The sequence below is a fragment of the Dendrobates tinctorius genome, unplaced genomic scaffold (assembly GCF_039654945.1).
Source record: "Dendrobates tinctorius isolate UK_male_01 unplaced genomic scaffold, ASM3965494v1 ptg000005l, whole genome shotgun sequence".
NCBI classification, from domain to species: Eukaryota; Metazoa; Chordata; class Amphibia; order Anura; family Dendrobatidae; genus Dendrobates; species Dendrobates tinctorius.
In genome coordinates this window covers 34,187,501-34,209,862 of record NW_027361673.1, presented here as the reverse complement: position 1 = coordinate 34,209,862, position 22,362 = coordinate 34,187,501, and the positions used below count along the sequence as shown (strand labels likewise).

The following is a 22,362-nucleotide window of genomic DNA, read 5'->3' as shown; positions in this document are numbered from 1 at the left end:
CTTTTAAATACCTGTTCACTGCAGGAGGTCTTACTTCAATGGATTTTGAAGTGTCTTCCTCACTTCCCTAGCTAGAATAAACCCTATATGTTCAATATGAGCGTGATATCTCCCCTATCTGAAGATGTCTTTATGGATAATACAGTTTTTCTCTACGACATTGACGTTATACAAAATCCAGCACTACTAACCTTTTACCCACACACTCACACATGAAATGCAATGTAGTTGCTGTCAATGTGTCACCTTGGAGCCCGGAGGCCAACTACTAAATTACAGTTCAATGTTCAGAAATCCAAGTCCCCAAGAAGGGCTAAAAATGTAAATGTAAAAAGTAGTTACAAAAAAAAGAAACCAAAAAGTTTAAAACATGAAAAAGCTAATTGGAAAGCAAAGAAAACAAAACTCTATAAAAGTCCATTCTATAAAAATATACACTGCTCAAAAAAATAAAGGGAACACTTAAACAACAGAATATGACTCCAAGTAAATCAAACTACTGTGAAATCAAACTGTCCACTTAAGTAGCAACATTGATTGACAATCAATTTCACATGCTGTTGTGCAAAATGGAATAGACAACAGATGGAAATTATTGGCAATTATCAAGACACACTCAATAAGGCCTGTTTCACACTTGCTTTTTTTTGCAGCGCGTTTTTCCCGCAAAAAAACGCATTGAAAAACGCATACAAAAGCATACAACTGCTGCGTTTTTTTCAAGCATTTTTATGAGCATGCATGAAAAAAACGCAGCATTTTTATGCGTTTGTATGCGTTTTTAGTGCGTTTTTAGCGCGTTTGCGTTTTTTTCCAACATTAGGTGGCCCCTCACACTAACCCAAACCATGACTTTACTAACCCTAACCCTGACCCTAACCCTAACCCTAACCCTAACCCTGACCCTAACCCTAACCCTAACCCTAACCCTTAACCAAACCATACTTAACCCTAACCCTGACCCTAACCCTTAACCAAACCATACTTAACCCTAACCCTGACCCTAACCCTTAACCAAACCATACTTAACCCTAACCCTAACCCTGACCCTAACCCTAACCCTAACCCTGACCCTAACCCTTAACCAAACCATACTTAACCCTAACCCAAACCCTAACTAACCTTAACCCTAACCCTAACCCTGACCATAACCCTAACCCTAACCCTGACCCTAACCCTTAACCAAACCATACTTAACCCTAACCCTGACCCTAACCCTGACCCTAACCCTAACCCTAACCCTGACCCTAACCCTTAACCAAACCATACTTAACCCTAACCCTGACCCTAACCCTTAACCAAACCATACTTAACCCTAACCCTAACCCTGACCCTAACCCTGACCCTAACCCTTAACCAAACCATACTTAACCCTAACCCAAACCCTAACTAACCTTAACCCTAACCCTAACCCTGACCATAACCCTAACCCTAACCCTGACCCTAACCCTTAACCAAACCATACTTAACCCTAACCCTGACCCTAACCCTGACCCTAATCCTAACCCTAACCCTGACCCTAACCCTTAACCAAACCATACTTAACCCTAACCCTAACCCTGACCCTAACCCTAACCCTAACCCTGACCCTAACCCTTAACCAAACCATACTTAACCCTAACCCTGACCCTAACCCTAACCCTAACCCTAACCCTGACCCTAACCCTAACCCTAAACCCCCTTAACTAACCCTAACTCTAACCCAAACCCCTAAATTCCATGGTTAACAAAAAAAACGCATGTGCAAAAAAACGCATACATAAGCATGCCAATGCGCACATATGCGCACCCATAGACTTATATTGGGTGTCTTGCTGTAAAAAAACGCATTGCGCGCGCATGCGTTTTTTTGAGGCAAATCGGACGCACAAAAAATGCAACAAGTTGCATTTTGTGCGCGCGAGCGCATACCGCAAAAGAACGCATGCGCGGTAAAACGCGTACAAACGCATGTGTATGCGCACATAAGCGCATCCCATGCAAAGTATAGGAAAAAAAATGCATGCGCTATTTAGCGCTAAATTACCGCGAAAAAAAACGCAAATGTGAAACCAGCCTAAAGGAGTAGTTCTGCAGGTGGGGACCACAGACCACATCTCAGTACCAATGCTTTCTGACTGATGATTTTGGTCACTTTTGAATGTTGGTTGTGCTTTCACACTCCTGGTAGCATGAGACGGACTCTACAACCCACACAAGTGGCTCAGGTAGTGCCGCTCATCCAGGATGGCACATCAATGCGAGCTGTGGCAAGAAGTGTCCAAAGGCTTGAGACACTACCAGGAGACAGGCCAGTATGCCAGGAGATGTGGAGGGGGCCATAGGATTGCAACAACCCAGCAGCAGGACCGCTACCTCCGCCTTTGTGCAAGGAGGAGCAGGAGGAGCACTGCCAGAGCCCTGCAAAATGACCTCCAGCAGGCCACAAATGTGCATGTGTCTGCCCCATTGGTTAGAAACCAACTCCATGGGGATGGTCTGAGAGCCCAACGTTCACAGTTCGGGGTTGTGCTCACAGCCCAACATCGTGCAGAATGCTTGGCATTTGCCACAGAACACCAGGATTGGCAAATTTGCCACTGGCGCCCTGTGCTCTTCACAGATGAAAGCAGGTTCACACTGAGCACGTGACAGACGTGACAGAGTCTGGAGACGTCATGGAGAGCGATCTGCTGCCTGCAACATGACCGATTTGGCAGTGGGTCAGTAATGGTGTGGAGTGGCATTTCTTTGGAGGGCCGCACAGCCCTCCTTGTGCTCGCCAGAGGTAGCCTGACTGCCATTAGGTACCGAGATGAGATCCTCAGACCCCTTGGGAGACCATATGCTGGTGCGGTTGGCCCCGGGTTCCTGCTAATGCAGGACAATGCCAGACCTCATGTGGCTGGAGTGTGTCAGCAGTTCCTGCAAGATGAAGGCATTTAACCTACGGATTGGCCCACCTGTTCCCCAGACCTGAATCCTATTGAGCACATCTGGGACATCATAACTCGCTCCATCCACCAATGTCACGTTGCACCACAGACTGTCCAGGAGTTGGTGGATGCTTTAGTCCACGTCTGGGAGGAGATCCCTAAGGAGACCATCCACCGCCTTATCAGGAGCATGCCCAGGCATTGTACAGTAGGGAGGTCATTCAGTCATGTGGAGGCCACACACAATACTGCGCCTCATTTTGACTTGCTTTAAGGACATTATATTCCACTTTAATTTTGTGTGTGACTCCCAATCCAGGCTTCCATTGGTTAATAAATTTGATTTCCGTTGATGATTTGTGTGTGATTTTGTTGTCAGCTCATTCAACTTTGTACCGAATAAAGAATTCAATGAGAATATTTCATTAATTCAGATCTAGGATGTGTTATTTGAGTGTTCCCTTTATTTTTTTAAGCAGTGTACATATTTGACCCAAAAGATAAATGCATACAGAAAAAAAAGAAAACAACAGGCCCAAACCCAGATTTGGGAACTTAAAAAAATGGTACCAATAGAAACTACATCCTACAACACAAATAAAAAGCACTTATTTAACTCCACAGACTGTAAAGGAAAAAAAATATGAGTCCCAAAAAATTCTGACACACCAACATCACTTTTTATAAAATTCGCAATATTTTAAAGGGAGCAAAATATAAAAGCAAGTAAATACATTTTTCCCTTTTTTCATTACAGTTTCTGGTAAATTGAATGGTGTAATTCAAAACTAGAACATGCCTTACAAAAAACAAGCTCTAATATGGCCATGTCAAAGGCAAAATAGAAAAGTTATGGGTCTCTTGGAACAAGGGAAGGAAAAACAAAAGAGAAAACTGGAAGAGGTTAAAATTTATAAGTGATTTATTATAAATCCAGATTAAATAGCCCTTGACAGGTATAAAAAATGAAGCCTTAAAAGTCCAAGTAAAACCACAGCAAAGACGCACATACTGACGCGTTTCAGACCTCAAGGATCTTTCCTCACTGTCCCATCAGTAGCTGAGTGCTCTGTTCTCTCCAACACATTTTACAAATGTATGACTATGATTTTTTTTCATAACCTACAAGAAAAATTCTCTCTCAAATAACATAAGTATTGTAAAACTAGATTGTAGCCCGATTCTATCGCATCGGGTATTCTAGAGTTTCAGTTAAAATAAAAAATAGTGATATGCTCACCTCCCGACACGGCCCCCGGACTCTTTCTCTCCTCTCACCACGCTCCCGGCATCTTCCGGTCCCAGTAATGCTTAGCGTGAAACACCGCTGATGACGTCGCGCCCTCGCGAGAGTGACGTCATCTCCGGCCCTTCTCGCTAAACATTACTGGGACCGGAAGATGCCGGGAGCGTGGTGAGAGGAGGGACAGAGTCCGGGGGTCGTCGGAAGGTGAGTATATAACTATTTTTTATTTTAACAGAGACTCTAGAATACCGATAGAATCGAGCCACCATCTAGTGTATTATACTCCTGTTACACCCGGAGCTGCTGTCACTGTTCTGCTGTTACCTAATGTATTGAACTCCAGTTACAGCCAGAGCTGCAGTCACTATTCTGCTGTTACCTAATGTATTGTACTCCAGTTGCACCCAGAGCTGCTGTCACTGTTCTGCTGTTATCTAATGTATTGTAGTCCAGTTACACCCAGAGCTGCAGTCACCGTTCTGCTGTTACCTAATGTATTATACTCCTGTTACAGCCAGAGCTGCAGTCACTGTTCAGATCTTACCAAATGTACTAAAGTTACACCCAGAGCTGCAGTCACTGTTCTGCTGTTATCTAATGTATTGTACTCCAGTTAATCCCAGAGCTGCAGTCACTGTTCTGCTTTTACCTAATGTATTGTAGTCCAGTTACACCAAGAGCTGCAGTCATTGTTCTGCTGTTACCTAATGCATTGTACTGCAGTCACTGTTCTGCTGTTACCTAATGTACTCCTGTTACACCCTGATCTGCAGTCAATGTTCTGCTGTTATCTAATGTATTGTACTCCAGTTACTCCCAGAGCTGCAGTCACTGTTCAGCTTTTACCTAATGTATTGTAGTCCAGTTACACCCAGAGCTGCAGTCAACGTTCTGCTGTTACCTAATGTATTGCACTCCAGTTACACCCAGATCTGCAGTCACTGTTCTGCTGTTACCTAATGTAGTGTACTCCAGTTACACCCAGATCTGCAGTCACTGTTCTGCTGTTACCTAATGTAGTGTACTCCAGTTACACCCAGATCTGCAGTCACTGTTCTGCTGTTATCTAATGTATTGTACTCCAGCTCCTCCCAAAGCTGCAGTCACTGTTCTGCTTTTACCTAATGTAGTCCAGTTACACCCAGATCTGCAGTCACCGTTCTGCTGTTACCTAATGTATTGTACTCCAGTTACACCCAGATCTGCAGTCACTGTTCTGCTGTTACCTAATGTAGTGGACTCCAGTTACACCCAGATCTGCAGTCACTGTTCTGCTGTTACCTAATGTAGTGTACTCCAGTTACACCCAGATCTGCAGTCACTGTTCTGCTGTTATCTAATGTATTGTACTCCAGTTACTCCCAGAGCTGCTGTCACTGTTCTGCTTTTACCTAATGTATTATACTCCTGTTACAGCCAGAGCTGCAGTCACTGTTTAGATCTTACCTAATGTATTGTACTCCAGTTACACCCAGAGCTGCATTCACTTTTCTGCTGTCACCTAATGTATTGTACGCAAGTTACACCCAGAGCTGCAGTTACTGTTCTACTGTTACCTAATTACTTAATGTATTGTGCTCCAGAATATGTACAGGACTGTGCCTGTGTAATGAGCAACGCAGCAGTGATGCCTTGAACGGCTGTAATGTGCCTGTACAATAAGCAATGCGGCCGTGTGGCCACGACGACTAAGCAACTGTCGCTGATTGGCCGCGGCCTAACTGCCGCGACCAATCAGCGAGGTGGGATTTCGATTACAGACAGAATTAGACAATTATATAGTAGATTAACTGCTCTCAACTGCAGCAAACTAAGAACAGAGAGACTTTTGCAATTGTTGATTCTTACAAATATTGACTTGGAAGCTATGGTCACAAATATAAATGCATCCACAGGAAACATGTCTTTCCAAAAGATTAAGCTAGTAGATCATTTAAATTACCTGCACAGAGTGACCCTTCTTTTGTTCGGCTCATTAGAATTAATACGACTTTGATCAATTGCAATTAAAATTCAGCCCTTAGCTCAGAAGTCTCAGTTCTGTTTAGAATTTTAATTCAAGGCAATTAGCGAAAGAAATTGTTAATCTCAGCTCTTATGTGTCCTCTTGCAATTCCTCTAGGGGTTGTCAGAACTATTAAGTCCTGGTCGAAGTGCCTTTAGACTGGCACATTTAACTTTTGTGTGTAATTTGTATAAAGTTTCAACACATATAACTGTGGAAAGACCAATATTCATTAGGCTGGCAAACTTTACTATGGATGAATATTTCCAACAGTAGCAAAATGTGTTAAACTCTTAGCACTATAACCTGATAGAAAAAACCATCATCTTTCTAGTGAAATGGTGTGATTATTTTGCTTTTGGTAATAAGATCTCCAAGCCCAAGACCACTGAAATAATTAAAAAAATGGACAGATTTGGTATAGCCGTAATTGTAGGGTTGAGGAAAATCAAAGTTCAAGGTTATTTTTACCATATAGTGTACGCTGTAAAAACATCCTAAGAAACAATTTAAGGATTGTGTTTTCTCAATTTCACCGCACTTTAAATGTTTTCCCATATACACTATATTGTAAACTATGTTGTAAAATGAATAGTGCCATTCAAAAGCACAACACTTCCAGCAAAAAACAAACACTCAAATGTCAATGAACACCAGGGATATGAAATTACTGGTATTGAAAGGTAACTTCACATCTCAGAGAGAGAGAAGAGTCTGTGAGTATAAATTTATGACGACCTTTGACACTCTCAATGCTGGAATGAATGAGTCTCATGGATTTATGTATTTTTACATCAATTAAGGAATTTGCTCCTAAGACCTTATGGGGGCATCACAACACATTAGGAGACCCCAATCAAAGGACAATAAAACATCCGGACTCCTTATCTATGAACTGGAGCAATATTTATGTTTCTCCCTCTCCCATAATCATAATTCTGCTTCACGTCACTTGTCTCATCTATTGCATTTTTTCTGTGCTGTATTGTGCATAAATAGATTTTGTATTAGTCTATGCCTGATGAAGAGACCTGAGTAGTCTTGAAAGCTTGCAATGTGTTACCATCTTTTCAGTTAGCCATTAAAAGGTATCAACCACTGAGGACTCTCAATTCTAAATATTTTTCTAAGGAAAAATAAAGCACTTAAGGCTCTTGGAAGAAGGGGAGGAAAAACGAAACTATGTTGTAATGGAAATCAGCATTAATTACAGGGTTTAATATATATCAAAAGGATTAAAGCATATAATAAAAGAAAAAAACATAAGTACAAAAAAATGTGAAAAAAAAATGGTGACACTGGTGCAGAGACAAATAGCCCCCTGCCTGCAAGAGCTTACAATGTAAAAGACAAGGAGAGTGATGGTAGAACCAGCTTACATGGCAGTGAGGTGGCAGTATGGCAAATGCAGATTATAGGTCTTCCTAAAGAGATGGGGGTTCAGATTGAGTCTGATCCGTTGTGGTGTTGAGTTCCAGGGTATAGGGTAAGCACAGGAGAAATGTTGGATATGGTTGTATGAAGATCAGACAGGAAGAAAACATAGAATGAGATCTTGTAAGGAGATTAGGTTCTGAGTTGTATGAAGGGGACATATTATTGACAGCTGTGTAAGTCATTTTTAGTATTTTGAACTGAATTTGGTGGGAAATAAAAGGGATGGAATGAGTGGAAAGGTAGAAAGGTATCTTATCCCGTTACCTTTTGGATTATAAGGGTGGAAGAGCGTTAGATAGGAGTTAATAGTCTAGGCAGGAGATGATAAAGGCCCATACAAGCATTTTTGATGTTTAAGGTTTTTCAGGTATTCTCTGGAAAATTCCTATTAATATTGCAGAGACAAGCTGTGTTTCTAGGAAAGAATACCATTATCACAATGCATGAATTGGAGCATGACATAATTTCTTCGCTATACCTCAAATGTGAAGAGTATAGTTTTTGACTTTTGTTTTCATGGAGAGTTTTCGTCTTCTAATTAACCAGGAATACTGATCTGGATCTATTCCCTAATGCATTTCAAAAAATGACAGCAGGCTGGTACCTTGTGGGCATTTAACATAATAAGAGATGTCTCTTAATACAGATGTACCCTGCTGTTTTTGCTAGGTAAAACCATCATCTCTCGGGGATTGCTGATTTCCAGTGTCCAGATGTGTAAGGTATTGCAGATGGGTCAGAATAAAAATAGCCCATTTCACTTTGTGTTGAATGAGCCATTCTATCAAATGGTAGAAAACTGATAACAGTGCTGGTGGTGCTTTCCTTATATTTCCAGAATGTCTGCAGCTATATCAATATTGGACAAAACGAGGAAAAATTGCCATTCAGACCTGGCGTATAAAAGAACAGCTACTCAGGACAGCTTTGTAGGATACTTCCATTCGAATAGCTATTGTCCTCATGACATCGGTTTTCATTTTGCTGCTCTCGAGAAATGTCTGCTTGAAGTTGATGGATTCTTGTTGGACAGAAGAATGAAGGCTCCTGTTCCTCAAGCACCTTTATTGCATATCAATGATAAGTCCTTATTTAGCCCGTACTGAGTAAATTATAAAATGCATAGCAATCTTACAAGAATTAGAACTTAATGTGTTGCATTAAAATATTATTTGTTACACTTTGATGTCACTAGGGAGGAGACTTGTCATGTTAGTGATTTATGTTTGTTACTGACAAGCCCAAAACATGTATAAATCTTGATGATGAGTAAAAAGCTGTATAAGTTGTGACAAAGTCACTGGTAAAGTACTGTAGGGGAGATATGTGTCACTACTCTTAATGGCGTCAGTGATGTGAAACCCTGAGTATTTTCCTCCAACACACTACATGTTGTAAGGATTAAGCTAAGTTGCAAAAATGGGGTAGTTTTTATGTGGCCATCCATAGAGTGGGATCAAGTAGGAGGAATAGGAGTAACCGGTGAAGTAAGATAAAAAAGGAACTTTATAAGGTACTATATAAAATAGAAAGTGCAGGTAACCTGAGAGCACAATGCTTAGACAATACAAAAAGACCAAGGTCCCTACAAAGGTAAAAATGTCAGATTTAAATAAATATCTTGTCTTTTGGCGCACCTGGTGACTTATGGTTCTGAATACTTGCTGGATTTATTTATATCTGACATTTTTACCCTTGTAAGGTGACCTTGGTCTTTTTGCATTGTCTAGGCATTGTACTCTCGTATTACCTGCACTTTCTATTTTATATAGTACCTTATAAAGTTCATTTTTATCTTACTTCACCGGTTACTCCTTTTCCTCCTACTTGATCTCATGATTTTTGGAGTTGGTGTTCCTTCCTTTAGGGTGGTCCATGAGTTATGTTGCCACCCTGGCATGTGATATGCAGCTGGGAGTTCTGCTATTACATCCATAGAGTGGGTGGGAGGATGTCCATCTTATCTCCACCTGCAGAGGCAGCACCACCGTGTGCTGAGAGGACCTGTGTGATGTCACAGTCATGTGATCAGTCCCATGGGGCACAGAGAGTCACATTGTCTGGGGCTTAAGGATCTGGGCTGCAGAGTCAGACTTTGTTCAGCAGGGCTGGAGAGTGGATTCTTCAGTGGTTTGTGTCCTGAGGAGGAAAGACTGAACCTGTGGTGCTGCAGAGCGTGCAGGCAAGCCGAGTGAGCTGCTCTACCACAAAGTAATGATTATAATCCAATGGTTTATAGAACTGGTGAGAGCAGCTTAACTCTTTCAGCAAGTTTATATATAATTGTTGCATTCATAGGTGAGCTAGTGCAAGGTTTCTGCATAAACCTCTACATTACATTTAAATAACATACAGTTTGGCTGATGTTTCTGCTGGTCAAGACAACAGAGAACTATTAGGGTATGTGCAAACGTTCAGTAATAGGCAGTGCTTTGGACGCAGCACATGTCCACTGCGTCCAAAGCGCTGCCAGCTATTGAACGCAGGTTAATCTGCATGTGTTCATTGAACCATGCAGAATCACTGTGTCCAATTCATTGTACAGGTGAAATTTAAATATACATGCTGTGGTCTGGAAAGATGTGATGCGCCCCGGAGGCCATGGGATACTCAGCGCCGGGCCCGTTAACTTCAATGGGAAATGTCACGGTGGCAGTGACCTGGTCTGTGGCCTCAGGCAGTCATGTAAAAGGGGTAGAATTGATGGGGATAAAGTTTATGTAGTGATTCGTGATGCCACCTGTGGTTTCTGGTCAGAATGACCAGCGCTGCAGTGTTTCTTCTCTGGGACAGATGTTGTGGTGCAGCAATGATCTTGAGCTCTCCACAGGTAGAGCTGTAGTCCCAGGGCAGTAGAGATGAGTTGGTAACGTGAGGTAGTGCTGTCATTCCAGCAGGGGATCACTCGCTTGGCAGCGAATAAAACACATCCGGCACCGGGTTTTCATAAAACCATAACATAGTCCATGCGGTTTATTCCTCCATCATAAACCCACAGCAGCAATATACAACAGCGTAGCGTCCATTACAAAGCTTCACTCTGGCTATCCTGTACTCACTCAGGTTATGCACATGTCCATGCGCAGGCTCTTCAGCCTCAGCGTTATCTCACCCGTCAGGGTTCCTCATGCGGCTTCACCATCGCACACGTTCGTTCCCTCCAGGGGACTCTCAGGCACACATCGCCATTGCTCACAGTCACCTCTCATGCTGTGAGCCAGGAGACAACTCTCCTGGTGGGACCTTGCGCTCTGGATGAACCAGGTCCCTGCATTCACCTTATGTGACCTACCCTGGCCACCATATATGGTCCGTAGCCACGTCCACCGGATCACAAGGCTGTGAACTCATCACAAGTCCTTCACACACTCACAATCTTTTACTATAGTATACTAAACACACCCCCTGGGTGGGTTTGTAGGTACAGTGGGGCAAAAAAGTATTTAGTCAGTCAGCAATAGTGCAAGTTCCACCACTTAAAAAGATGAGAGTCGTCTGTAATTTACATCATAGGTAGACCTCAACTATGGGAGACAAACTGAGAAAAAAAAATCCAGAAAATCACATTGTCTGTTTTTTTTCCTTTTATTTGCATATTATGGTGGAAAACAAGTATTTGGTCAGAAACAAAATTTAATCTCAATACTTTGTGATATATCCTTTGTTGGCAATGACAGAGTTCAAACGTTTTCTGTAAGTCTTCACAAGGTTGCCACACACTGTTGTTGGTATGTTGGCCCATTCCTCCATGCAGATCTCCTCTAGAGCAGTGATGTTTTTGGCTTTTCGCTTGGCAACACGGACTTTCAACTCTCTCCAAAGGTTTTCTATAGGGTTGAGATCTGGAGACTGGCTAGGCCACTCCAGGACCTTGAAATGCTTCTTACGAAGCCACTCCTTCATTGCCCTGGCGGTGTGCTTTGGATCATTGTCATGTTGAAAGACCCAGCCACGTTTCATCATCAATGCCCTTGCTGATTGAAGGAGGTTTGCACTCAAAATCTCACGATACATGGCCCCATTCATTCTTTCATGTAACCGGATCAGTCGTCCTGGCCCCTTTGCAGAGAAACAGCCCCAAAGCATGATGTTTCCACCACCATGCTTTACAGTAGGTATGGTGTTTGATGGATGCAACTCAGTATTCTTTTTCCTCCAAACACGACAAGTTGTGTTTCTACCAAACAGTTCCAGTTTGGTTTCATCAGACCATAGGACATTCTCCCAAAACTCCTCTGGATCATCCAAATGCTCTCTAGCAAACTTCAGACTGGCCCGGACATGTACAGGCTTAAGCAGTGGGACACATCTGGCACTGCAGGATCTGAGTCCATGGTGTCGTAGTGTGTTACTTATGGTAGGCCTTGTTACATTGGTCCCAGCTCTCTGCAGTTCATTCACTAGGTCCCCCCGCGTGGTTCTGGGATTTTTGCTCACCGTTCTTGTGATCATTCTGACCCCACGGGGTGGGATTTTGCGTGGAGCACCAGATCGAGGGAGATTATCAGTGGTCTTGTATGTCTTCCATTTTGTAATTATTGCTCCCACAGTTGATTTCTTCACTCCAAGCTGGTTGGCTATTGCAGATTCAGTCTTCCCAGCCTGGTGCAGGGCTACAATTTTGTTTCTGGTGTCCTTTGACAGCTCTTTGGTCTTCACCATAGTGGAGTTTGGAGTCAGACTGTTTGAGGGTGTGCACAGGTGTCTTTTTATACTGATAACAAGTTTAAACAGGTGCCATTACTACAGGTAATGAGTGGAGGAAAGAGGAGACTCTTAAAGAAGAAGTTACAGGTCTGTGAGAGCCAGAAATCTTGATTGCTTGTTTCTGACCAAATACTTATTTTCCACCATAATATGCAAATAAAAGGAAAAAAAAACAGACAATGTGATTTTCTGGATTTTTTTTTCTCAGTTTGTCTCCCATAGTTGAGGTCTACCTATGATGTAAATTACAGACGCCTCTCATCTTTTTAAGTGGTGGAACTTGCACTATTGCTGACTGACTAAATACTTTTTTGCCCCACTGTAACTAGGTCCACCGGTCTCCCTAGTTACCTGGAGACTTTTCCCTGACACAATGACACAGCACCGCAGCAGTATCACTGCTGCTCAACACACGCATCAGTCTCCATCTCAAGGCCACCCACCTTGAGTTACATAATGGTCCTTCCATATTCTGCCACTCATCCTCTCTCTTGGGACATCCACACAGCGCCCCCTAGCGGACACAGTGGTCATTACACCACAGTAGATTTTGAGGTAGTGTAGAAAGGAAGATGTAGCGCTGCTGGACGTGAAGCGCAGATAGAATATGGAGGACACAATGGCATGTAGTTCAATGGGCTTTACTCAGTCTGTCTGCAGTACAGGTGCCCACTTTGGTGCTGCATCCTCCAGGTGAGGGGTCCAGCCAACTTCCAGATAAGATGAAATGCACCTTTCCAGCTTTCCCAGTCAGTGTGTGCCTTTCCTGGCTGTCTCCACAAAAATGCTGCTTTTCCCTCCTGACTTACACTCCAGCACTTCACAGTTATCGTTCTGGGCCAGCAGCTGCGAGTCCTGTTCAGACAACGTCTCACCGTTTCTGTGACTCTATATAGCCACCTTTCCAGTCGGACTATCTGTGGTAGGGGCGATAGTCCGTAAAGTAACCAAAGCTATCGGCTTGCTAGTGGCACCCAAAGGAATGCGATCTAGTCTAGGGGCCGTTCCCTTTGCGACCAGTCTGGTTCCTTCCTCCACCTGACGGCGGTCAGCATGGAACGAGACCCACGGGATAACTTTCCAACCGTGTCTCTGGAAGAACCAATCTTTCCTATGAAGAATCTTCTGTTTTAGTCCCAATCCATTTGGCAACTCCTGCTACAAGTCAGGAGCTGCTCAAACACGTCCTTCACCTTCCCTCCCTCTGAGGGGACTCAACTTGACTTCAGCCTAGATTCTCCCTCCCAAACTATGCTCCGCCCACCTCCCAGCACTCTTCGTGTTCCAAGCAGGGAGCCATAAAGGGTGCTCTGCTACATTACTGGTGTGTGTGGGATGTGGGTGTTGGAATCTGGTCAGGTGCACTCACCTTACCTGGTTGTGGGATACCACACCTCTGGGTGAGGTGCAGTACCTCTGTGGCGACTGGACCCTCAGGGGCGCCACAGATGCGCTGCATGTCTGTCTCTGCAGGTAAGCAGCTGGCGTCTCTGGACGCATAGTGGACATGGGATTTCTTGAAATCCCATCCACTATGCTGTAACATCTGGACACTGGGGGTTGGATACTGCGCAAGTATGCAGCATCCAACCCACAGCGTTTACTGACCGTGTGTACTTACCCTTAGTTAGAAACTGCCCTGTTCCCTAAACTATAGAGCCCCGTTGGGTATAGAGTTTGATATTGAAGCACAATATGGATACAGACAGGTGACCATATGACTGCCTAAACCAAGACACTCTACGCAAGTCTCCAAACTGCTAAAAATTGTGGATCAGCTACCATCCATCTTAATAGTGGCACTGGGGTTGGCTGATTGTATGACTCCTTGTAATAGCAACAACAACAAAAAAGAAAACAGGAGAGCTTGAGCCAGGGTTGTATAAGATTGTGACATTTACTTTAAAACTTCTGATAGCCAAAGTCAACTCTTTTCTTCTTCTGAACAGACAGTGATGCCAATATATCCAGCTATGATTTGAATATGGCGTTTCTTAAAGGTTATCCATACTTTCAAGTATCTTTTCAGAATAAGCTGTCCTACTGTCCTTCATATTTACATGAAGAATAACACTATAGCTGGCCATTTTATACCTTGTATTCTGGATTTTCACCAGTTTTCTTTCTGCGTCATCTATCTCTAAATTTACAATCAAATGATAGCTGGTAGGAGGAGTTTGGTTGCAGTGATCTTTCCCATACACAGTAAAGTACACAGAGGGGGATTCCTGCTCTTCATTCAATTTTTAGCATATATAGACAAGCAGCAGCTAGAGCAAGATCGAGGGTACTGTACATTAGAGGTGAGCTGTCTGTATGTGAATAAGCTCTGGGGTGAGATAAAAGACTTATTAGAGAGATCACCACAATCTTTTTATTTCCCTCTGCCTGTTCCCTCGTTCTACTCCACACTGTATCTTTCTTCCTTTTCCATAGAGTATAATGGATTGGGTCGCATGACACCACAGTAAGAAGTCTTTTTTGAGCAAGACAATTTGGAGCTGGGTTTTTTTCCCAGAGAGTGTATGACAAGTTCAGGAAGCATGGAGGAGATGAAGTGGTGTTTGATAAGTGGGAAGAGAGCAGAGTTGTATACTTTTCATTTATGCAAAGTTTGTTGAAAGTACAGTTCCATTTCAAGAGTATGATTTATATATATTGGTAATGTGTGTTTTCTACTGATGATATTTGTGAAGTAAAATTCAATTTTTATTGTCATTAAATGAAAAATTCAATGTTTGTTTTTCAGTGCATAGTCTGGGACTGGGACTCTAATGGAAAACATGACTTCATTGGAGAGTTCAGCTCAACTTTCAAAGAAATGAGAGGAGCGATGGAAGGAAGACAGGTATTAGAAATATGTTATGCATAAAAGTTGCTTATTTTAATTAAACGGTTAGTCAGTAATTGGAAAGAGAAACTGTAAACTCATGAAATGATCCATTTTGCATGTTATTGCAATGTTTAAGGGACTTGAAGCTGCGATTGCCTGATTTCTTGAGATACACACAGAAGTGCATTACCACTATGTACAGAAAAATCACGAACGCTGGCTTTCATAGGAGGATCATAATGACAGGCACAGGGGTCTTGAGCAGACCCCTGGGATGTCATGGCAACCCATCGGCACTCTGCGATCACGTCACATGCATGCAAAAGGGAGCGTGGAATGACGTGCCCCCACTCCAATACATTTTAAATACGCTGTCAGAGATTGTCAGCGGGATTTAACAAGTTAACATCCATGGGCGTAGCTCCACTCCACCCGGGGCTGTTAGCAACACATGATAGCTGATGAAATCAGCCATCATGGGCCAGGAAAGTTGCAGGCTGGGCTAATAGACCTGCATCAAATTCAGACAGTCGGCTTATGTCTTGAAGCGGTTAAAGGGGTTGATTTTTGTTTTTAACAAGTACTTTAGTGGACATGATTTTATAGCACTTAAAGAGGACTTGTCAAGCAAAATTTTCAGTCCCTACTTTCTTTGAGGCATTAGGCTGGTTTCACATTAGCGCTTTTGTGCGCAGCGCATCGTGCGCACCCGTGCGCATGCGCACTGCGCACCTATGTTTAACATGACGTGCACATGGTCTTGCGCACACTTGCGTTTTCGTGCGCATGCGCTTTTTTGTCTTTCGCGCCAGGCGCGCCAGACGTAACATGTTGCATTTTTTGGTGCGCCCTGTCTCGGAAAAAAAACGCATGCGCACGGAATGCGCAAAAACAACACATTGAAGTCTAAGGGAACGCATGCGTGCGCATGGTCTTGCGCACGCTTGCGTTTTTTTGCGCATGCGTTTTTGAGTTAAACAAGTCTAGAATGTTCTCTAGACAATGGAAAAAATGTCACACCTAAAAACGCATGTGCATAAAAAACGCAAACGCATGCAAAAACACATGTAAACCGCAAGCAATGCTGCGTTTTTTTGACGCATCAGCGTGCGCATGACGTTAAAAAAACGCGCGTTTGTTTTGCGTTTTTCTTTGCGTTTTTTATGCGCACGATGCGCTGCGCAAAAAAACGCTAATGTGAAACTAGCCTTAGTGAAAAATCTATTTTTGAAGTTTTATTATCAAGTGGATCAGGGTGGGCACTTCACTTGCTAGTGCTTCTGTACTTTGCAGACCACAGGAAGGCTCCAGCCGTTAAGGGAAAAGTGACCTATCACTTAATGACATGTTTCCCCTGCACAGGCGCTTAATAATGTTGTGGGAATCGATACATTGATCTTGCAGCGTCATCATCAGGAGCTCACTGACCAGGAGCGTCCCCTTCTGATGAAAGAAACTTGGTCGATGATGGTGCATGGTCAGAGAAGACAGAGGTGACAAATCACTGAGGGAAGAGTGACCTGGCAATTAAATATCGGATGCCAGTGGTGGGTGACAAAATACAGCACAGCTGATGAGTGAAGTGCTCGCCTCAATGCACTTGAGAATAGAACTTAAAAAATAAATTTCTCGCTAATGCCTCAATGAAATTCTTCTAGAAAGGTATGAATGTAATAAGTATTGAAGATGCTTTCCACTCTTTCATTTAGTTAGGGATTGAATACCTTGCTGACAGCTGTTTTACTAATATATAAGTATTACAGATTCTCCTCCTGCACTTGTTAGTGGATCTTTCTTCACAAAGAGCACAGCTCTCCGCGCCATAAAATGACAGCTGATGGAGGATCATATTACCAGTCCAGTCCATCTTCCTCCTCCGATAGAAAAGCACCACACACGGGAAATATGTTTCTAAAATAAAGGAAACTGATGGATATGTCTAGTCACATGATCCTCCTCAACCGCCATTGTGAGAACATAAGATCTGCAAGTAAGGCTAGTTTCACACTAGCGTTACCAAGCGCAGCACAGGGCCACTGCTAAGCTCCGCCCAGCCACGCCCCCTCTGGTCAGCTCCTCCTCTGTCGCATGACGCTGCATGCGATCAACGTACCCTATATTTAGCATTGGGTACACTGGCCGTGCACTGGTATGGTTTTGCCTGCGCATGCGCCCTTTTTGCGCTACGCCGACGTGCGCCAAACGCACTCCGTTGCATTTTTGTGCGCTCGGCGAGGTGCAAAAAGGGTGCAGGTGCATGCACCTGCAAAACCATACCAGGCCACGGCCAATGTACCCAATGCTAAATATAGGGTACACTGATCGCATACAGCATCATGCGACCATAGGAGGAGCTGACCGGAGGGGGCGCAGTCGGGAGCGGAGCTTAGCGGTTGCCGTGCGCTGCGCTTTGTAACTCTAGTCTGAAACTAGCCTAAGGGTGTGTGCACACGCTGTGGATTGTCCTGCGGATTTATCCGCGCTGGTTTGTCAAAAACTGCAGGTAAATCCAGTTTTTCTGCAGTTTTTCTGTGGTTTAGCCTGCGGGTTTCCCCTGCAGTTTGACACCTGCCATGGAGCAGGTGCAAAACCGCAGCGGAATCCGCACAAAGAATTGACAAGCTGCCATTTTGAAACTGCAGAAAATCTGCACAGAAAAATCTGCACTGTCTGCACAGCGGTTTTCATTTTGCATTGATTTTAATGGTACTGTACACCGCAGCAGAAACTGCTGCGGATCCGCAGCAGAATCCGCAGGGTGTGCACACGGTGGAATGTAATAATAAACAGATGGCAACCCATTTCAGTGTCATTTCAGTCAGTCCATCAAGTGGGATGAGTAAGCAACGGTATGGTATTTTCTTGTTTTCCTTTGCGAAAATAGAGTAAAACTAAGGTCTTTCCCTTTCTTTGCTTCACATATGTCGTTTGTCAACTGTTTCATGTGACTTTATACACTAAAATGTTATAACATCTATGGGAAAACATTTTTTAATAGCTTTAATTCTTCTTCTACTAAAAAATGTGAATAGTTCACAAAAGCCATAACTACAAAGCATAAATGATACATTGTAACCGTGCATTCATTTATAGAAACTAATATAAACAAAATAGTGCCGTAATGTATGCCAATTCCCCCTCCATACTCACATGGCTTTCTGAAGGTACAGGAATACTCTCTGGAGGCAAGAGCAACAGCTGCTAGTGAATTTCCCAGATACACGTTTGTCGTGTCTGTCTGCTATCTCACTTAGAAAAATCCATTACACAAGACCGATAATTGAGCTTTGGGGCAAAAGGGGAAATCAGCAGCTGTGGTTTGTGAGGAAGTAATGTAGGACAAAATGTCCTTTTTCAAAACTAATTGACATTCAGATGCCAGGTGTTGCAAGTGTGGCGCCCCCAGGAGTATGGCCACCACAGTGGCTTTGCCTTCCTCCAGGGAGGGTAATGCCAGGCTTGGAAGCAGTGAAGGGTCTCTCTCGCAGTTAACCTTTACATGTAACACAGTTCCACTCCAGGCCAGCAGGGGGACTCTGTACCGGAATTGAAGGGAGGAGTGCTCTCTGAGGGCCAAGAGGAAGGGGTGGTCAGTTAGTGTGAGGAGGGTGAAGTGTGCAGACGTGAGGAAGAAGCGCGGAGATCGAGCAGAGAGGAAAGGCTCATCTCCAGTGAAAGCGCATGAACTGGAGCCTGGTCTCCATGGTTGTACGGATACTGATGGTCCTGCAACAGACACCAGAGGAGTAGGAGGCTGTAAATGCCCTACCCCATCTAAGACTCGGAGGCACAACAGCACGGAGTGAGCCAAGAGAGGAATAGTGGCTACAGCTGTCTGCCATACAAGGAGTGCTAGTAGAAGAGAATTAGGAGGAACTTCAGTGTAACTCAGTACTAGGAGTACTTCACTCAAATAAGTGCTAGGGAAGGAGACTGCACAGCCCATCTGCTGAGAGAGAATCCCTGAGCTGCTTCCAGGCTAGCCTGCTCCGGTACCATCTGTAATCAGGACCCTGGACTGCATTTATCAAGTAAAGGTACAGAAATTGCACCCCGCTGTGTCTTTGTCTGCTTCCTACCCTTCCGGCACTGCTACATCCCCATGCCAATCACATCTACACTGCCCTGGGACTACAGCTCCACCTGTGGGGAGCTTCACCATCTTGGCTGCAACACACCACCAGTCCCGGAGGATCTGCATGCAGCGTCGGCTTAACATCTCACATGCCGAACACCACAGGTGGCATCATGAACTATTCATTTAATCAACTACATTCCACCAGTTCAATTCCCCCATTACTTGGGCGCCCAGGGCCACGGACCGGGTCACCGCTGCTGTGACACATCCCGCTGACACTGGCCCGGTACCGAGTACCCCACAGCCCTGAGAGGGTGACCCACAAGGGAATCCCGGAGTGTAGCACATATCAGATCTCTGTTATAAATCATAGAAAGTCAAACCTAAAACTCTTAACCGTATTGTAGATGTCAGCAGAAAATTCGGGCTGTAAGAATTTTTTAAAGACGCACTCCCATCAGTTTTTATCCTATTATTGCAGTCATCATATTATACAGCACTGTTTATTTACAATTGCTCATTTTGCCTTTCTACCCAGTAAATTCTTCTCCTTTCTCTGCTGTATGTAGAAACAGGATGTCTGTTTTCGCTGACCCAAAATATCATGCTGTGAAAGTCTTAAAACAAAGTTGCGCTCTGTAGTGCTACAGCATGTCAATATGAAATACATGAAATATGAATAGCAATACTGTTTCTGGATACTAGAAAAAAACCTGTGACCCTTAGGCTGTGTGCACACGCTGCGGAATCCGCTGCGGATTAATCCGCACGGATTTTGCAAAAACCGCAGATAATCCGCAGGTCCAAAGACCTGCGGATTATCTGCGGTTTTGCCTGCGGTTTGGTCCTGCGGATTCACTATCTCCACAATGGTGGAGATAGGAACCCGCAGCGGTTTCCGCAGAAAGAATTGACATGCAATTCTTTCTGCAGATTCAAAACCGCAGCAAATCCGCACGGCTTTTTCTGCAGCGTCGGCACAGCGTTTTTTTTTTCCCATTCAAATGAATGGTACTGTACACCGCAGCTAAAACTGCTGCGTGTTCGCAGCGGCCAAAACCGCTGCGGAAACGCAGCGGAATCCGCAGCGTGTGCACACAGCCTTAGCACATAATTTGGCCAGTTCATGCATGCCCAGCAGCCAACGACAAGGCGGTCTCAGAACTGCTGGGTCCTATGTGTCTAGTGTAAATACCTCTCTAAGACTGAAGTCTGAATTTCTGGGTAGATGTGAATACCTCTCTTCAAAGCCTGAATTTAAATCCACCACATGGTGGTGGACGGAGTGCTCGGTCAGAGAGCTAATATACAAATGACAAAAGACTGACTCCTGAACCAAAATGTCATCCCATGGAGCCTGTGACAGAAATGTAATGTGAACAAGACACCAAAGACAAAACAGGGATAACAGAAACACTCACACAAAAAACACAAACCATCAATAGGAAGGAGGACAGGGAAAGGTAGGAATAAACTAAACGGGAACAGGGATCAGGAATAAACACACACATACTATGGATTACCTCTACAACAACGTTTCTCAAAACACTTAGCTAAAGCACACAGCACAGGAAGATGAATCTCCAAGAGCAACACCAAACTGCTATTCAGCACAGCATCACCTAAGACCAAAGAAGCAGAGCTTTCACTAACAAGACAGTGGATCTGGCCAGGTTTGATAGTAGTTAATGACCAGGTCAGAAGCAACTGAAATGAAATTGCATAGAAAGGGTTGTTAACCTCTTCAGCACCAAAGGAAACCAAATTCATTTAATATGGGATCCAAAGACCCAGGCTAAATGGAAGATCTGCTATTCACAATACGTAAAGATCTTCTCCCAGGTTGGCTTGGCACACTCATGACACAACTGCTCCCTTCTCCCCCTGCCAGGGAATTTTGCAGTGACTTATGACTCATCCAAGTACAACATCTGCAAGGAATTTGCATATTCTTCCCCATGTTTGCATGGGTTTCCTCCAGGTTCTCCTGTTTCCTCCCACATTCCAAAGACATACTGATTTAGATTTAGATTGTGAGCCCCATTGGGGACAGTGTCAATAATGTCTGTAAAGGGCTGTGGAATTAATTGCACTAAATAAATGAGTAAAATAAATAAATAAATAAAAATAAATACAGGAAAAATTGACCTCCTGTTTCTGCAAGTTTAGAAGGATTCAGGTAGTCAGTCTTTAATCACGTGATGTCATAGACCTAATGAAAAAGAAAATAATTAACTAGGTAGAAAGGCAAAATGAGCAATTGTAAGTATATAGTGTCATATAATATGATGACTGCAATATATTAAGAAGATGAAAACTTTGATGGGAGTGCTTCTTTAAGGTTAAGTGTTATCATATTTTCAAGTAACTTTTCAGAATCAGATTTCCTATGTGCACACATGAGGGATAATGCTGTATTTGCCCATTCTATGTCGTTTATTCTGCAATTGACTCTGAGCTGCTGGGAGAAGATTAGCTGCTGTGATTTTTTTTCCCGTACACATCACAGCACATGGAAAGGGATTTATGATCTTTATTTCTTCGTTATCACAAAGATAAAAGCAGCAGGAATATGGAGAAAGTTATAGAGCAGTACTCATTAATGTAGATATTTATCCAGCTGTGGAGTGAGGTAAAAGACTTGTGTCACATACACACTTCTCAGCAGCACCAGCGTCACCACCTGACACAACCAGGCAAGTGCCTAGGCCCTGGACATACAGTGGGGACCCACTCAGCATTGGGGACATGGGTATGGCATGGGACCCGTGAGTAGGGGGGAGGTGCCAGCACTGGCACTGGACCCTAGTCCCGCCCCTTAAACTGTTTCCAATACTCGCCTCTACCTGTTCCCCCGGTCTCTGCTTCTCTGGTCTCCTCAGTGTCTTCTGACTCTCTGTGATGTCTAAGTGAAGAGGGTACACTGATGTCACTACAGTGCGCCCTCTCGGCAGAAAGTCAGAAGGCGATGAAGAGACTGGAGCAGCGGGGAACTAGGAGAGGTGAATATTTGATTTTTTTAATGAATGGAGCATTTTATGGGGCCCATTATAATGTATGTAGCAATATATGAGGCCCATTATTCTGTATGGAGCAATATGGGGGGCTATTGTACTGCACGGAGCAATATATGGGACCCTA

General features: G+C 43.7%; 1 protein-coding gene across 2 annotated transcripts in view; it reads left to right on the top strand.

Annotated features, from left to right (window-relative positions):
• Positions 1 to 22,362, top strand: part of CPNE4 (copine 4) — a 662,462-nt gene that overhangs the window by 496,975 nt on the left and 143,125 nt on the right. For both annotated transcript variants that reach the window (XM_073569453.1, XM_073569446.1), the window contains one exon: positions 15,060 to 15,158. In XM_073569453.1, coding sequence (XP_073425554.1) covers positions 15,060 to 15,158 — 99 coding nt within the window. The remainder of the gene's footprint in view (positions 1 to 15,059; positions 15,159 to 22,362) is intronic.